The 18,041-nt window shown below is 44.4% G+C and overlaps 1 protein-coding gene and 1 pseudogene across 5 annotated transcripts in view; one reads left to right on the forward strand and one right to left on the reverse strand.

The window, feature by feature from the left end:
• SEC11C (SEC11 homolog C, signal peptidase complex subunit) overlaps positions 1-17,256 on the forward strand; it is a 17,970-nt gene extending 714 nt beyond the window's left edge. The window contains exons 1-6 of one of the 5 annotated variants that reach the window (XM_008057517.2): positions 7,081-7,101; positions 8,412-8,521; positions 11,833-11,982; positions 13,940-14,059; positions 16,214-16,271; positions 16,848-17,256. In XM_008057517.2, the coding sequence (XP_008055708.1) occupies positions 7,096-7,101; positions 8,412-8,521; positions 11,833-11,982; positions 13,940-14,059; positions 16,214-16,271; positions 16,848-16,901 (498 nt within the window). In that variant the 5' untranslated portion in view covers positions 7,081-7,095 and the 3' untranslated portion in view covers positions 16,902-17,256. Of the gene's footprint in view, positions 1-7,080; positions 7,102-8,411; positions 8,522-11,832; positions 11,983-13,939; positions 14,060-16,213; positions 16,272-16,847 lie in introns of those variants that run through there. The other 4 variants (XM_008057516.1, XM_021712068.1, XM_021712069.1 and 1 more) reach the window with 4 other exon arrangements.
• On the reverse strand, positions 3,040-3,488 carry LOC103259859 (annotated as a pseudogene).
• Positions 17,257-18,041: the final 785 nt, after the last annotated feature.

The raw sequence follows: 18,041 nt of genomic DNA on the forward strand, positions 1-18,041 counted from the left end.
GAGTGGCGGAAAGGCAGGAGAGTGGGAAGAACTTTCTGACGATGGGAGCTGTCCAGCGACGTCAGCCAGAGCAGTTTCTTCCCAGCCTGGGCCGTTTTCTCTACCCCCGCCCCGCCCCCCGACCCTGTGTCGAGACTACATAATGCTCCTTGTGCCTGGAGAGCTCACAAGTGGGGCTCCATTGCTGTGGGCTGAACCAGTGTTCCCAAAGGGATTCCAGAAGTCTTCACTCGCTTTTGGAGGCTCCATTATTCTGTCTGCACCCTGAATATAGGAGGCACTTAGTGCGGGGTCTTTGGGCTGCTGGGGTGGATTTCTCACTCTTCTGTGAGAGGTCTTCATCGGAAAGCTTCTCTCTTGCTCTCTCCTTAGCCAGTTGCTGGCCATCATCATTGCCTCTGGGGTCTTATCTCTTCGAGATCAGGCAAGAGTGAGACTGGACAAGACGCCCTCTCAGTCAGGAGAAATGCGATTGCTGAAGCTTCTAGGTAGAAAATTGGGGGAACTATTTGGGGCCTGTATATCATGATGGATACTATAACTGTGTATAATCAGTTGTGCTAAGAAAAATGGGAACTTCCTACGGGGAGGGTTTGATTGTCTCTGAAAGAAAGGTATTAATTCTCATGATTTTGATGGCATCCGGGTTCAGTTATTTCATTATATAGAGGTGTGGGGTAGTGCCCATAGCAGGGCACAGCTGCTTCTTCTTTTTTTTCCCCAAGTGGAATTTCAGACTTGTACAGTAGTCTAGGAGAATTTAGTGACTTGTGTTTCATGAACTGTGTCTGGAATCTGCTTGTGTGTAGGTGTGCATAACTGGTGAGCGCCTGTGAGTTTCTGTGATTAAGGTGATTGTAGTAGACAGTATCACTAGCTTGGAAAAACCAATAGCTGATGTCCTGAGCATTGATGCTGATCACAAGAAAATCCTCCAGGAAATAGAGCTTTATTTAAAAAAATCTAGTCTTACTGGCTAAGTTTTTTAAATGTCTCTATAATCGGTACTGATTACTGATGGTTATAATTGCAGACTGTCAGAGAAGGCCTTTTTTTTAAGTCTTTAAAAAATATTTTTATTATTAAAAATTTTTAATGGCACTGAGGTTTCGCTATGTGGCCTAGGCTGGTCTCAAACTCCTGAGCTCCAGTAATCCTCCTACCTCAGCCTCCAAAAGTGCTGGGATTATAAGTGTGAGCCACCATACCCAGCCAAGCAAGGCCAAGAAGGCCTTCTTATGAGTGTTACCAGTCCCTGAACCGGTTTGCCCTTTGAAAGATCTTTGTGTTCCTGCTGTCAGTGGTAAGACCTCTCAGGAGCTGGTTGTTTCACCTGTTTCGAAAGTCTTGTCATTAAAATTCAGAGGCTCAAGTCTACGGCCTCCTGGTTCCTTTTTTAAAAGCTGGGTTTTTTTTTTGCTTTTTTCCCCCCTCCCAAATAGCACCCTGTGACACCTTGCCAGGTCTGCATGCTCCACCAGTCTTGGAAGCAGAACTTCCTTTCTCTGCTGCCCCTGCTTACAATTAATTAAAGCAGGAGCCACATGCAAGACAAGGGCTCTTTGTTTCTGCACGGAGGAAGAGAGGAAGAAATAGAGCCCCTGGCATTGCTGGTGCTCTTTCAGCCAGAATATCTGGTCTGAAATGCTTGCTTAAAACTCTTAGACATTGGCTGTTTCATCTCTGGTTGACAGTGACTGAGCGTGGGCTTCCTGCAAACTCTTCTGTGGCTGTTGAGTGCCAAGTGTACAAAGTTGGTAGGCAAAGATGAACAACAGCAAATTCTTTTAAATCGCGTTCAGCTTGTCAGTAGCTCAGTCAAAATTATGTTTCTGGATTCCAGGATTTTAAACCTAGACTTCGATTAGTAGGTCCCTTAAAGGTAAGGTATTGGAAATACGACCTGTGGTTTTGAAGTTAGTTTGATGGTTAGATTTTTGTATATTTGACCATTTGCTTAGCAGGCAAATGTCTTGCTCAAGGGAAGTTATTTTTTGAGAAATTCATATTACTTCCCCTTGATGAATTTTTCAAGTACAGAAAACTATACCAGAAAATATAGTCTTAGTACGAGGTCTTTATTCGATAAGTGGCAAAATTTTATAATTTGCATTTATCAGGGTGGCAGCTGATGATTTGGAAACTAGTCTAAAAATGGCAATCTTTGTTTAAAACCATGGTTTGGGGCTTTCCTAATCAGACCTGTAACTCATAATGAAACAGTGTATATTTATCAAGTTCTTTAAGTCAAGTGGAGCAGGCAGGGAAGTTTCTGAACGTGAACTTATGGAACAACGTCTGCTCTAGACTGATGCAACCGGCAAGGCTGATTTTCTTTAGAAGCAATGGTTTCACGTAGTAGAGTCCAACACTTTGACAGTGTCTGCTTAGCTCTCTGGTTTCCTTTTTCACTGTCTTGGGAATATAATGATAGTTTCATAATTTGCTATTGACACAGTAGCCAAGTGTGTAACTTTAATACTGAATTATAATTATTTTCCTATTTTCATTTATTGCCAAAAAGCACCTTAACGGTTATTTTAATTCACTTTTTATGGCCTCACTTTCAGCTGTATCCTCCATTATTGCCTCAAATTACATATTTTCACACAGTTTTAATTTAGCAAGAGACAGTTTTGAACTCTGTTTTTTCTGCCTCATCATATCAGAATATGTTTTCATGTTTGGTCACACTCTTCAGAATGATTACTTTAATGACCATATAATAGTCTGTCAAGTTGCACTTCCTTTAAACACTTCCCGCTTCCCCCAGATTTTGGAGTTAATCCATGTTCATCATAGGAATTTTAAAGAATAAGGAACAGTCTAAGGAAGAAAACTCAGAATTCTGCCATCCTAAGAAAGTCTTTCTCGGTCTCTTGGGGCATTGCTTTGTGTTTGTAGTTTGCTGAGCTCCTACCGTAGGTTGTTTTTCACTCAACTTATTTTAAGATTTGGTCATACCGTTAAAGTTTCCCTCCTTCCTTCCACCAGGCTAAGTAGCTTTTTTTATTTGAGAAAGCCAGGATTGCAAGGGACTTAGGAGTTGGCACTGGGGCTCTTCTTACCGAAGGTGGGCACAACATTGACAAAACTCTGGTTGTACTGCATCCTCTGCCCGGCCTGGCCTGGCCTGTCTTCCTCCTCCTCCTCCTCATCCTCCCCCCTCTCCCTTCTTCCCTCCAGCTCCTTCCTTTCCCCTTCACCTCTTTGGCCACCTTCGGAGTTTGATCCAGCACACTTTCCCAAGGAAACACCATGGACTTTACCTCCAAGCATGCGGCTGGCAACTTCCAGAGTGGCCAGGACCTCCAGCCCTCACTGGCCCAGGGTAACCTCAACCTCCAGGGGTGTGCCTGCCAGGAGCACAGTTTGACTTTCCAGGTGATGCTCTCCAGCGAGGCTACCTGGGCCTTGGGCTGGGCGACCATCTCCCAGTGGGTCACCTTGATGGTGTGTAGCTCCTGGGTGCGGACAAAGAGCTGCATGTTGGTGCCTGAACCTCGGCCTTGACTGTCGCTACCATGAAGATGGAGTTGAGAAAGCGCCCATTACAGTTCCTTATGCATTGTTTTAAGTTGTGGTGTAATCTGCCGTTGTCGACGCAGTCATTTCCCTATGGTTACTTATTTATTTCCTTTTCCACATTATTAGAATTAGGGCTGTCATAAATATATTTGGGCCATAATTCTCCATCTGCCTTTATTTTAACCTGAATTCCTCGAAGTGGGATTACTGGACCAAGAGTAATCTCTTGATACTGATGCCAAATTGCTTTCAGAATGGTTCTATCAGCTTGCATTTCCATCACAGTGTACTCTTGCCCGCACTGAGTATTGGCATTTAAAAAAAAATCACTAAATTTGCTAGGCAAAATTAATAAAAAATACATAAAATAAAAGAGAGGGGGAAGGAGGGAGGCAGGAGTATTAGTTTGAACGTTTTAAATGTTTATTTGCCACTTCTGTTTTTTCTATGGAAAATTATAGTTTTAATCTTTTACCTTTTTTTGGTTGGGTTTTTAGTGTGCTTCTTACTACTGGTTTGTTTTGCACTCCCCACATATTAAAGATGCTTAATTTGTCACTATTTATTCAACACATCTTTTGCCAAACGTGTTGAATGATGCGAATGCAGTTATGAGCAAGGCTGAAATGATTATGATTCCTGCCTTTGTGGAACTTAAGACATGTTAAGTAATTTTATGCATAATTATGATGGTGACAGATGCTATAAAGAAGTACAGGATACAGTGAGACTGTATAACAGAAAGACACAGGCTGGCCTGCGGCAGAGCTTGGCAAACAACAGGGCGCTGCTTGTTTTTCTAAATAAACTTTTATTGGAACACAACCATGCTCATTCTTCTACAAAGTGTCTGTGGCTGCTTTCCCGCTATGCTGGCATTGAGTGGTTTCAGCTGAAACACTGTGTGGCTTATAAACCTAAAACGTCTACTGTCTGGCTCTCTACACAAAAAGTGTGTTGATTCCTGGTCTAGCGGGTCAGGGCAGTCTTCCCTCAGGCATGTTTAAAGTTGGGCTTAGAGTTGAGTGCTCAGTAAATGAAGAGGTCCGGGGAGGGAGTTTTCTGGGCAGAAGGACTAGGCAGGTGACAGCCCCAGAATGGGAAGGAGCATGCGTGTTTGGAGCACTGGCAGAAACCGTCAGTGCAGCTTATCAGGTGGGAGCTTATCAGGCAGGCCTTAGAAGCCGTGTTAAGGTTTGGTCTTCAAGTTCAGAGTAGCGGAGAACGTCAGAGGGCTCCGAGCAGGGCATGTATTGGACCACATGTGCGAATGAAATCAAGTACAGTCAGGGGCACACAGCAACACTTCAGCTAACCACGGACGGCGTGAATGCCGGTAGCCCCGTACGATTATCATCCTGTGTTTTTACAAGCTTAGACACACAAATACTTACCTTTGTGTTACCCCTGCCTGCAGGATTCAGTACAGTGAGATGCTGTCCAGGTTTGTGGCCCAGGAGCAATAGGCTGTACCGTGTGGAGGAGGCTGGACCACGTAGGTTTGTGTAAGTGCACTCTATGATGTTCACACAGCGACGGAATTGCCCAGTGGTGTGTTTCGCAGAAGGTTTCCGTGTTGTTAAGAACGCTGAGTGTAGTGTGGGGAACGGATCGGAAGAGGCATGTGTGGACCTCAGGAGCCCCCGGGAGGCTCTTGCCACTCCAGTGGGAGTGGAGAGAACTGCACGTATTCCTGAAATGTTTAGAAGGTCGATTGTGTAGAATGAGTGGGTGGGGGTGGCTCCAAGCAGAGGAGCAGAGAGTAATGCCATTTATTGAGAGTAGGGTCACTAGCACTGAATGCTTTTTGGAGAAGGTACATTTGGCATGTTGAGTCTGAGGTACCTTTAAAGACATCCGAGTGCAGGTGTCAGGCAGGTAGCTGGAAATCTCAGGATTCAAGTGTCACTGCACACCAGAATCACCCGGCTAAGGGCTGATGAGATACGGTGCCAGCTTCCCACCCACCACTGATTCTGTTGGTCTGGGATGGAGCCCAGGCATGCTGCTTTCCAGAGGTCTCCAGGTGTTTCTGTGGCCCTACTGAGGTTGAGAACCAGTGGCACGGAGCAGGCAGGTAGCTGGAAATCTCAGGACTGGGAGCAATTAGCATGATGGTACCAATGCCAGCATTTGAAGGTTCAGGTAGGGGAGGAAGAACTGGCAGGAAGACATGAAGGGAAGTGGTCAGTCGGTGTGATGTTCTGGGGGGCAGAGGCAGAGGACTTGGAGAAATGATCGCCTGTGTTGAAAACTGCTGGAAGGTCAGGCAAGGTGAGGACTGGCCATTGTCCATTGGATCTGTAAGCTTGGTGACTGTTTATGCTGGCTGAGGAATGAATGTGGATGGTGAACAGGGAGAACTTGGGGTAGGAGCCCTTTTGAGAAGAGTCGTGAAGGGGAAGAGAGTGTGTAAAAGCTGGAGGAGAGTAGGAGGGGAGGGAAGGTTTGTGGGAGAGTCTTGATGATGGGAAGGAGGAGGTGTGGGCCAGTGGTTCAAGTGTCTCTGCACGCCAGAATCACCTGGCAAGCGGTTGATGAGATACGGTGCCAGCGCCCCACCCACCATTGATTCTGTTGGTCTGGAATGGAGCCCAGGCATGCTGCCTTCCAGAGGTCTCCAGATGATTCTAAGGTCCTACCGAGGTTGAGAGCCAGTGGCATGGAGCAGCGGTTCTCATACTGTGGTCCCAGTCAGCGGCTTCAGCATCACCTGGGAACTTGTTGGAAATGCAGTTCTCGGATGTCACCAGCTGATGCTGATGCACACCAGTGTTTGAGAACCACTACTGTAAAGAACAGTCTACACACTGAGGAGTCAGAGCCCCGTAGAGCCACCTGGCATGTCCCTATTTGCACTTCGTGAGTGTCTCAGTCCTGTCTCCAGGCTTTGAGTATTTTAAACTGTATTCAGTGCTCAAAAAGAGTCCATAGTCCCACATTCTGTCTCAGTTAAAATTAAATTTGGGTTTTGAGGAAAATGATGTTGTCCAGAGCCATGCGATCTGGGTCCTGGCTTCAAGTTCATTTCAAAAAGATGTTCTGGTAAGCTGGTAAATAGCCTAGATGGGCTCTAACTCGTCTAATCTCACTTCCTCTGAAAACACCCAAGCTATAGTAAAGGGATTTTAAAAGTCATCAGTTACTCTAAGATAAGTCCAGGAAAGGAAACAAGATCAGCCAAACGCGAGAAGCTAGGAAACAGATGGAGCAATGCTAACTGGCGTAACCTAGAAAGCCAGAATCCCAAGTGTGGGGGGAGCCCAGGAACAGCTCTTCACTGTTTGGGCGGCAGACTCCTCAAAGGCTCAGTGGAGGGTGTCTCCAGAACTGGAGGCCGGGCTAAAAGAAATAAGACCAGGGCACGAAGCTGCACTCCCTCACTGCCCTGCGCCCCCCCAGGCAGAGGTCTGGAAGTTGATTCCCTGGAGAGGTGAGCAGGTGTGTGGAGTGAGGGCTGCCAGGCCTGATGGGGGATGTAGGACCCCCCGGCAAGGGGCTTTGCATACCGGTGCCGAGGATGGAAAGACAAGCAAGGGCTGGAGGTCGTGGCAGAACAAGGGTGACATGCAGGTGAGCACGGATGCTGGGAGAATGGGCTGGTGGCCGGGTGGAGGGGGATCGCTGGACTGGAGACGTGGGGACAGCACTGCGGGTTCCCGAGTGTGTTGCCGAGAGTGGACGGGCCGGGGGGGGCAGAAATGCCACCGGAGATGTGTCAGTCCAGGGATTGAGACGGCAGAGTGTTGGATGGGCCACCTACCTGACGCTTCAGAGCTCCTTTGGGGTATGGAGAGGAGGGCGGAGGCAGGTACCCAAGTAAGGAGCCTCTTTGGAGGGCACGAGGGCCGTGCCCTGAGGGCCTTCCGTCTTGAGTAGCACTGCGGTGGCCTGAGTCCCTGCCGTGTCCAGCAGGATAGCAGATGTTTGGGCTGACGGTTCCGCTCTAGCCCGACAGGGTGTGGGCACCTGGGCACGTGTCGCTTCCCCCTGTGGTCCTGGTTGGCAGGTGCAGCAAGGAAGAACCTGGGCTTCTTCATGTACGCCCCGCCCCACGTGGGAGGGAAGGGGGAGCCAGGTGGTCCTGAGGGTGGTGGGCTGAGCCGCAGCGGGTCAGTTTACACCTTTCTCAGAGCAAATGTAGCGAGCGCTGTGCTTCCAAACAAATATGTGTTGTAGCCGGGCTCCGTGGCTCAGCCTGTAATCCCAGCACTTTGGGAGGCTTAGGTGAGTGGATTGCCTGAGCCCGCGGGTTCGAGACCCGCCTGGGAAACTCGGCGAGACCTCATCTCTACAATAAAATAAGATTAAAAATTAAAAACAAAAACAACAACAACAAAAAACCAAATATGTGTTGTTCTCCTTTTAAAGCATTTATGGAAAGCAGACATCCAGGTGTTTAAGGTTTGTGCTTAGCTTCACAATAAAAATTTCAAATGCAATTGGCCCCATTGCTCAGTGCTGTAGAACTCTGAAGCATCCATTTGAGGCTGTCTCTGGCATGGGGCTAATGGGTCATCCAAGGTGAATCCACACTGTGAGTGGATCAGGGTCAGACCCAGGATTTCCACACTGGACTGTGTCCGACTAGTCCACAGCGAAGGCTCTGGGGGTACCTTGAGTGGGGGGAACCCTTTAGAGAAATCCCAGACAGCTCACGAGAGACTCTTCAAGGCTTTAGCGAGGCAAGTCCCACGATGGCTTTGTTTTTCTTCCCATTTCTCTCACTTCGGAGAGACAATGTTTGCAAGGCTCTCTCCATGGACAAAAGTTGACATGCCACCTAATTCTGCTCCTTGTATGCATGTGTTTCATGCCCTAAATTTTATGACGCATCTCCGGCTTTGCTGTTGGTTCTCACGTAGTTTGCCCTTCTGTTGCAGCTGTATTACCAGGTGTTGAACTTTGCCATGATCGTGTCTTCTGCACTTATGATATGGAAGGGCTTGATTGTGCTCACGGGCAGCGAAAGCCCCATCGTGGTGGTTCTGAGGTAGGTGCTGGGTCCGAGGAGCCGGGCAGCCTTGAGTGACAGATGGGATTCGGGGTTTTAGTTGGATACATTGTAAGAGCCTTTGTTATTGGCATCTTTTTTCCTGGCTTTTCTTAAAATCTTATGTTTTTTAATAGCATCTTAGAACTTTAATCATGTTGATGCTAGCGCGTTTAATCCACTTAAAATGACAATTTAATAATATGGTATTAATGCATTAGTGTACAAGCGGAACATAACTAACTTTAAAAGGTTACTTGGAGCCGGGCTCGGTGGCTCAGCCTGTAATCCCGTGCTTTGGGAGGCTGAGGTGAGTGGATTGCCTGAACCCACGGGTTTGAGACCCACCTGGGCAACTTGGCGAGACCTCATCTCTACAATAAATAAAAAAAATTAGCCGGCGTGGTAGTGCATGCCTGTAGATTCGGTTCCTTGGAAGGCTGAGGTGGAAGGATCGCCGGAGCCCAGCAGGTCGAGGCTGCGGTGGCCGGGAGCGGCCACTGCACTCCAGTCTGGGCAACGGAGTGAGACTCCAACTCAAAAAAAAAAAAATGTTACTTGGTTTTCTTTGTACCATTTAGGCAGGGAATGTGTATCCTGGGTGCTTAGCATTGTGTCTAGTCTTTTTCAAGCTTCTTCAGTAATTCTGGTATAGATGGATACTGTCTTTTGTGAAATTATTATGCCTGTAACAGTAGTGCATGTTTATTTTAGAAAAGTTGATACCAGAGTTAACTTCATGCAGCCATAGAGTTATCCAAGGGGAAAAACTTAACAGTCAATTTGAAATCAAATAACTGCGTTTGGGAACCAAGATGCTTTCTGTCGAGTGTGTCTTAGATCGCTGACTCTGTCTGTTGTTTTATAGATGGCATGGTAGGCTGTAGCGGTAACTTGGGCAGAGTCACAGCTGACCAGTACAGGAGCCAAGGCCAGCGCACAGGGCTCCCGGCACCCAAGCCAGTGCCCTTTCCCTCCACTGGGCCCTGCCACTATGCCACGGGGCTGTAGCCATGACCCATGCTTCGCCAGGCTGCCCTTGTGTGACAAGGGCACACTTCTAGAGATACAGAGTTTTCATGAATGTGGAAGTCTGAGGGTAGCATGTCATACAGCAGAACTGAGGGAACCTCTGATTCACTGGTGTTCACCCTGTGCTTGGAGAGTCCCCTGGGATTCCAGCGGATAAGTTAGAAGGGAGAAGGGGCCCACGCTCAAGGATTCCTGACCCCTTAGCCTGACTTTAGTTGTGACAGCTCTGTGTGTTCTTTGTGGTTATACTTCCCAGAAAGATTTCATTTGAAGGAAGGATTTTAAGACTTTAAAAAAGAAGAAGGAATTTAAAACCTCAAGTTTAGATGGGCTCCCTCGCCTAACAGATAAGGAAGCTGAGGCCTGCAAGGCCAAGGCATAAGCATCTTGCAGTTTCAGCAGAGTCAATATGAAATCTGAGATGCCCGGGCTTTCCTCAAATCACAGTGACACACTTGCACTCTGAAGTCATTGTGAAATGGCTATACCTAGGGACTTTTTATTTGAAGTATCCTTTATAGTGCTAACGCAGTTTGATTTGTCAACGTAAATCATTGACATCCCTGAGCGATGTATGGCCTTGGGGAAGCCCTCTTACCTTGGGGCCAAACTCCGGGGCACTCTTCTGCCTCTGGCTTGTGCAGGAGGCTCTGCCTAGCTTCAGATCCAGATGGCTTCCCATTGTGTATTTCCACACTTTCCCTTTGTGTATGTTTAGGAATTTTATTAAGGAGTAAAGATAAGATGTCAGTAAAGAAATTATCTTAAGCATTTTATTTTAGCTATTGTTTTTAAAAAGAAAACAAAACCCTGAAGCAATTTTATTTTATTTTCAGAAGAAGACAAAATAAAAATTCCGGGTTGGAGGACAGAAACCTCCCCTTTTTTTGAGTTGGTGTCTCTCTCTTGCCCAGACTGGAGTGCAGTGGCACGATCATGGCTTACCATAGTCTCAAACCCCTAGGCTTGAGCAAGCCTCCCTCCTCAGTTTCCTGAATAGCTGGCACTACAGGCGTGTGCCAACATATCTAGCTATTTTTTAAATTTTCTTTTAGAGACCAGGTCTCACTATGTTGTGCAGACTGGTCTCGAATTCCTGGGCTCAAGCAGTCCTCCCACCTCGGCCTCCTAAAGTGCTGAGATTACAGGTGTGAACCATCGCGCCTGGCCCCTAGAATTGTTTTTACTCAGATATTTTCTTTCTGTCTCTCTTAGCCAGTTCTTTTCCAGCCCTTTCTCCCTTTTTATCGAGATTTCTTGTTTTTGCATGCTGGATCCATTTCCATGTTTAGTGGCACTGTTTCACTTACACATGAACCTGTAAGCAGGTACTTTGTGCCTGGCTGCGTTTTTCCTTGCTGCCTCCTGCGCCTGCCAAGACGTTCAAGGTGGGCCAGGGCTGGAGGAGCAGAGGGCTGCTGCTTGGGGTGCTCCCGTGGGGAGCCACGTTCCCTTCAGGGTTCCACCTGGCTGTGGTATCCTGGTCCTGTCTCCCCTTTCTTCCTATCCAACAGCCATTACTCGCTTATCCTTGATCGCACAGCCCCGGTCAAGCCTTATTCCTAGGTTTCATTATTTTCTCATTAATTAAAACAAAGTGAGAATATACACAATGGGTTGTTTACATTTTAGTATCTGGGAGATTGTTTACACAAAAGATTGTTGTGGCGTGTGTTTAAATTGGTGTCACCTTCCACATGACAACCAGTCAATGCTTGTTAGGAATGGTTTTTTGTAGAGCATGATGGAAAGGATGATGCCTCAGGAGCAAAAGATTTGGGTTCAAATGTTACCCCCACCCTCAGCTTGGCTCTGGGCAGATCGTGCTCCCTCGGCGTGTTCACCTGTCTGTTCCACATTCCTTGAGCAGTGTTGCAGTACCCAGGAACTGGGGGTACACTGTAAACAGCAAAGATCGCCCTAGAGTATCGACCAGTTGTAAGAGTTCTGAAGGAAAATACCGGGTGCGAGACTGTTTTTAAAGCTAAAAATGGGCAGTTTTTAACTGCAGAGTCCACATTATTCTCGGTTCTTTTCCTACCTACTACAGACTGCAGAGAGTCCTACTCGTGCCCATTTCAAACTTAGGTCTAAGTAGAAATTGTTTCCTTTTTCACATACTGTTGTCACTTGAGCAGTCAGGAGGAAGCCACTGTGGCTTGTTTTATAGCTCCTGAGACTTGACTGTTGATGAGAGTTTCTGCCCTAACTGCTGTTTTTATTCTTAATGCCTTTTGGGCACAGGGTAACGCTGATGTCGATTTTGTGCTTCTTTCCAGTGGCAGCATGGAGCCGGCATTTCACAGGGGAGACCTCCTGTTCCTCACAAATTTCCGGGAAGATCCCATTAGAGCTGGTGAAATCGTTGTTTTTAAAGTTGAAGGACGAGACATTCCAATAGTTCACAGAGTCATCAAAGTTCATGAAAAGTAAAGAGGCTTTACTTCTTTGGGGTTTTGTAAACTTTCAGTAAATAGTTCTCATGGTTAATTAGAAAGTAGTCAAAGCACTGGATTGCGTTTCTTGTTTTGCTGTCTACCGACTAGTTGGCTTTAGGCCAGCAATTTAATTCATTCTGTGAGACGGGAGTGGTAATATTTTACCCACAATAACTCACAGAGTAACTATGAGAATTAAATGAGCTAATATTTACTAGAGCACTTTGAAAACTTAAATTGCTGCACATATATAAGGTGTAACTATTATAACATGTTAGTTGTTAAGGAGCACATAGAAAATTAAATCACTTTGTCACAGGATTATTGTGATTCGAAAATTATTTTCTCAAATGCAGAAAAGTTGGTTGTTTCTCTGTGTCACTTTGGCCAAGGTGGCATTCTCAACAGTACTGTTAGCCCTGAATGGATAAGAATTCCTGTCCCCAACTCCTCCAGTGATTTGGCCTTGCATATCTTTCCCTACAAACAGCCTCACCTTTCTCTTAAGTACCGGTGATGGCTTACTCACAAAGACCCTTTTTAGAAAACAGAAACGTTTACTTCTAGCTCAAACATATACAGTTTCCACGAGAGAGCACTTCACATGATTGATTAGTGAAAATGTTAACATTTCATTCACAACTTCTTCAAGGTGTTTCTCAAAGATGTTGATACTTACAAGATTCACTTAGTATTCTCTAAACAGAACAATCCAGTTTCCGATTGTGTTACTATACTGGCGTTGTGCTAACAGGTTACTTGGTGTCCCTTGTTAGCCTACTGAGAAAGAAGCATACTCAGTTATAATGTGACAGTACGCTCACCTGATTTAAAAATAATTTCTAAAGATGATAAATTGTTCAAAGTTGAGGAAATGATGATTATTTGCTGTAATTTGCATGAATTATGTGAGACTGTCAGAATTTTTACGCTCTTGATTTCCTAAACAATCAGGGCTGCAAATCAGCTTGCTCTTTTTGCATTTTTTCATTTGTCTTATTGAAAGAAGACCCTGTCTGTAGCTCCATAATACCACAATATTGTGTTCTAGTGTCAAGGCTCTCTGAGCAGCAGTTTAGAATGTTTAAAGTTAATCCCACATGCCTTTGCAACACACTGGTTTTATGCCATTTATGATTCTTGTTTCCTTGCAAATTAGACTTCATACCACTATGCTCAGTGACGAGGGAGATGATGCATTGACACATTCTGCATTTGGCAAGGAAAACTAAGTTTGAGGACAGCTAAGAGCACACTTGCATTTAAATTACCTTGTGCTCAAGTCTGTATGATTGAGAACCAAATTTATCTCTAGAGTGAAGAGGAATATGATCCACATTAACAGTTGGCCCAGAGGACTGAGAAGGAGTGAAGACAGTTCAAGTCCAACACAGCTTGTTAAGTCAGCCTCATGTTTTGTCTTCTGGCCTAGTCTGACTTGCGGCAAATAACTAAAATAAGCCTGGAAAAGTTCACTGTCCTGCAATATTTTGAAGTATTATGAGTCTATAATGAAAGAATTACATGGTAGTTATTTATATGATTTTGCCCACTGAAGAATGACACTGATTCTCTTTTTTTATTATTATTATTAAAAATAAGGTAGGTTCTAGTTTTTTCTTCATTTCAAGAAGAAATGAGGTGAAAAGTAATTCTTTATTGGATGCGGTGCTGGAAGCAAATCATTGCCCTTGTGCTTGACCATGCTTTTTGGTTGTCTAGGTTACTTGAGTGTTTCAGAATTTAAGTCTACAAAATTGTCATTAGATTTGTGCTTCAATTGAATGGTTATCTGTAAGCATTTGTCTTAGACCAAAGGAAGGTCAAGTTATCTTTGACTGCTTTTCTAAATGCTCATGTCTGACAGTAAAGTCTTGGGTAGATGAATATTTAAAAAATGATTATGTGCTGAAAATAATTTTTGAGAGGACATTGTTTTGTTTTCCAGAGATAATGGAGACATCAAGTTTCTGACTAAAGGTGATAATAATGAAGTCGACGACAGAGGCTTGTACAAGGAAGGCCAGAACTGGCTCGAGAAGAAGGACGTGGTGGGCAGAGCCAGGGGGTGAGGGTTTGCTCTGAGTTATATGAGAGGGCCAGAAGCCAGAAAACATTTAGAAAAAAGAAATGGAATGTGTAGGATAATAGACTCGGTTATTACCAATATGATCTGTCAGGAGAGTTCTAAGCTGTTTTAGTTTGTATTGTGAAGACTAAATGAAACTCAGAACTTCCTAAAGGCCTAAAATCTAAAACTGATTCCAATGATATAATCTATATCATGAGTTTAATTCTATTTAAATTCTCACCTGGAGATTAGTTATTTATGCCTCTTAAATAACAATTAGAAGGAGTCTTCCCAGAGATGACCAGTGTTTAACATTTTGGTGAACGCTGTAGGTACTCTCTGTGCCTGTACACATGTGTATGTGTTTATATAATTTTATCTAGAAGAATTTGATTTTTTTCACCCAACAGTAAGCTAGAAATAACTCTTTGTGTCCAATCTATTCTATTTTAATGGCTGCCTCCTGTTGAGAATCATGGCTTATTTAACCTATCCTCTTTTGGAGGACATTTAGATTATTTATTTTTCATGACTAAAAACAGTTCCATGATAAATCTTTTATTTACTTATTTTTTTGAGTTGGAGTCTCACTTTGTCGTCCATGCTGGAGTGCAGTGGCATGCTCACAGCCGCCCCAGCATCACCTGCTGGGCTCAGCCGATCCTTCCGCCTCAGCCTTCCAAGTAGCCGGAACTATAGATGCGCGCTACCACGCCTGGCTAATTTTTTGATTTTTATCGTAGAGATGAGGTCTCGCCAAGTTGCCCAGACTGTTCTTGAACCATGGGCTCAGGCAATCTGCTTACCTTGGCCTCCCAATCCAAAGTGCTGGGATTACAGACATGAGCCACTGCGCCCGGCCATTTTAAAATTTTTTTGAGTTGGGGTCTCACTCTGTTGCCCAGGCTGGAGTGCAGTGGCACAATTGTGGCTCACCGCAGATTCGACCTCCTGCGCTCAGGTGATCCTTCCACCTCATCTTCCCAAGTAGCTGGGACTACAGGCACGTGCCACCATGCCTGGTTTACTTTTTAACGAGGTCTCTCTATGTTGCCACAGGCTGGTCTCAAGCTCCTGGGCTCAAGCAGTCCTCTCATCTCGGCCTCCCAAGACGCTGGGACTGTGGGCATGAGCCACCGTGCCTGGCAGCACATCTTAACATTCATGTTTGTATAATTATACAGCAGAGAGTGTATTTTCTCATTAAAAAACCCCAAAAAGAGAATCTTCTCCTCCCTCGGGGACACTTTTGATGTGTAACACTTGTTAGAAATATTTTCTTTTTATCTCATCTAAATCTCACCTGCTCCTAAAATCGGAGCTACCGTTTTCTGAGGTTTAACTTTGTTAAGAGGTACCTATACCCCTTCCTACCCTTTTAACCATTTTTTTCCGTTGCATTTCCACTTGACTGTTTCTGGCGAGCCCAGGAGGGCCCCCACTAGTCAGTCCTGTCTTTCCAGACACTCTGCTGAAAGGCTTTGGATAAGAGAGAGGTCGGAGTTACTGATTTATCTAAGATTGGAGGGCATGGTGTGTGTTATCTTGTTTCACTTGCAGAGATGGCTGAGGCCTGGGTCAATCTGGTTACTTACTGCTTTTCATTCTGTCAGCACAATCATTGACTGCTTTGTATGCTGGACATTCTCTCTGGGATCATGATCATCTCGAGTATAAGTTATGATATTCACATTGGTATTCACGGCCCAGTAAACTTGTTTGCTGCATCTCAAAAACACAGGGAAGCAAAAATGATGATACTTTAAATTATCCATGTGCTTTAAAAGGTTTTTCTAACAGAAGTTTTTATGTAGGTTATCTGAATCTCCTAAAAAACATAAGAACTAGATTCGTGAAAGTTGTCTATTCTGTTTATACAGATGGCTTGACTAGTTATTTTAATAGTGGCAAGTGACAACAAGTAGCATCACTAGCTCAAGTCCTGTGCCCACTTAAGAAATTCACCCTGGCTGTTAGCTCTGATGTTCTTCACTAATAGAGCTTCTTGAGATAGGTGTAAATATTGTCCCCAATCAGAGGCATTTCCATGTAAGATTTGTTTCCTAAGGCTGATTTATGGTGTTTTCAGATGTTGCTGTCATCATATTATAAACAATTTTTATGTTTCTTGCTTTTTCTTCCACAATTTAGGTTTTTACCATATGTCGGTATGGTCACCATCATAATGAATGACTATCCAAAATTCAAGGTAAGAATTTTTGTGTATTTAGTTTTTTAAATACTGGAGCTTTTACTTGTACAACCCAAGATCCAGTCTTCTCAAAATGTTTTGCCATTAATTTTTCTGCAGAGTAATTGTAATTAACTACAAATTAACAATCATTTAAAGTATCAACATTTAAATTAATTATTTAAAATAGCACTTTCACCATTTGTGTTCACAGTATATTCTAAAATGGCATTCATATAGTTGTTGTTTTTTATTATGGAAAATTTCAGACATACAAAAATAGTACCGTAAACCCAATCATGCTTACCCCGACTTCCAAATGGTGTCTGTATATTTTTTTAAATCCCCAGAAAAACAATAGAAAACCTTCACAGGGAGAAGCACTTCATTAGATGTGTTTGTCAGGTGTTTAATCTTTAGTCTATCAATATGCTCTGGGTTTTTTTTTTTTTTTACCATAATGTGGCATGGGAGCAAGAGGTCACCTTTTGATTCTGTCCTCAGCCCAGTTTGAGCAGACTTCATCTGAATACATCGCTAGACCAGTTGTATTTGTGGACCTCACAGTAACTTTCCATTGTGTTGTCTTTACAGTATGCTCTTTTGGCAGTAATGGGAGCGTATGTGCTACTAAAACGTGAATCCTAAAATGAGAAGCAGTTCCTGGGGCCAGATTGAAATGAATCTGCTGAAAAAGAGAAAAACTAATATATTTGAAATGTTTCATTTCCTGTATAAAAAGAAACAGTGTGGGGATGTTTCTGTCTTGTCCAAATAAATGATCCGTCAGTAGAGATGGCTTTCTTTTGTGGACTCTGATTTGAATTTGCTCAGTCTCTCTGCCGATTGTGACAGACAAGGGTCTACGCCGCTTCCAGAAACAGGCAGGCCACTCATGGGCCTAGCCTGCCGGTGGGTACATGCTCAGTCCACGTGGATCGTTGTGATGTCTGTGTTTCAAAAGTAAAATTCTTAATAAAGTGGCATTTCTGAGAAAAAAAAAGGAGATGGTTTCTTATTTGTTAAAGTATAACCTGATAATAAAGTCTAAAACCTTTTAGAAGGGATGCAGTCTACTTTTTTGTGGTGTGCTATGTTAAGATGGTTTGTGAAATGATTTGAAAAGTGTTTAATAAATGATAAAATCGGTGCATACACCTTTGAGAAATTGCAAAAACCACAGAAGGGAAAAGGGTGAAAATCGCAAAAACTAGAAAAGTCCCTTTCCTCAGTCTCCCCTTTCCATTTTTCCAGGGATCTCCACCATTAAATTAGACATTTGCATTGGGTGTGTAAGTATTGTGCGTAAAATAGTCTTGCATTCCAATATTTACTGAGCACATTTCTCCCAGCCGCTGTCTCAGGTGCCGGAGGAGCCCAGTCCCAGCCCTGGGGGAGCTTCCGGTGGAGTGGGAGATGGTGATCATGGCCATGAGGAGAGACAAAACAGCATGGGTGGATAGAGGTGACTCTGCTTTCCAGACAGAACTCAGGGGAGGCTTCCCCCAGGAGGCGATGGCAAGTGGAATTCAAAAAAATGAGAGGGAGAGAGGCATGCAAGTCTGGGGAGAGGCATTTCAGCACGTGGGAACAGCAAGGGCAGGAGCCCTGGGGACGGATGCTACCAGCAGGCCAGGGCACTTCTCCTCGAGCTTTGAGGAGCCGCAGACCACCGGCCTGGTGTTCACCACTGATTCCGACTGGGGCGGGGCTTGAGACTCTGCATTTCTTTCTTTTGTTTATTGATTGACAATCCCACCTTTTTTTTTTCTTTTTAATTTTTATTAT

This window comes from Carlito syrichta, unplaced genomic scaffold (assembly GCF_000164805.1).
Source record: "Carlito syrichta isolate Samal-C Ts95f unplaced genomic scaffold, Tarsius_syrichta-2.0.1 Scaffold303038, whole genome shotgun sequence".
Taxonomy (NCBI): Eukaryota; Metazoa; Chordata; class Mammalia; order Primates; family Tarsiidae; genus Carlito; species Carlito syrichta.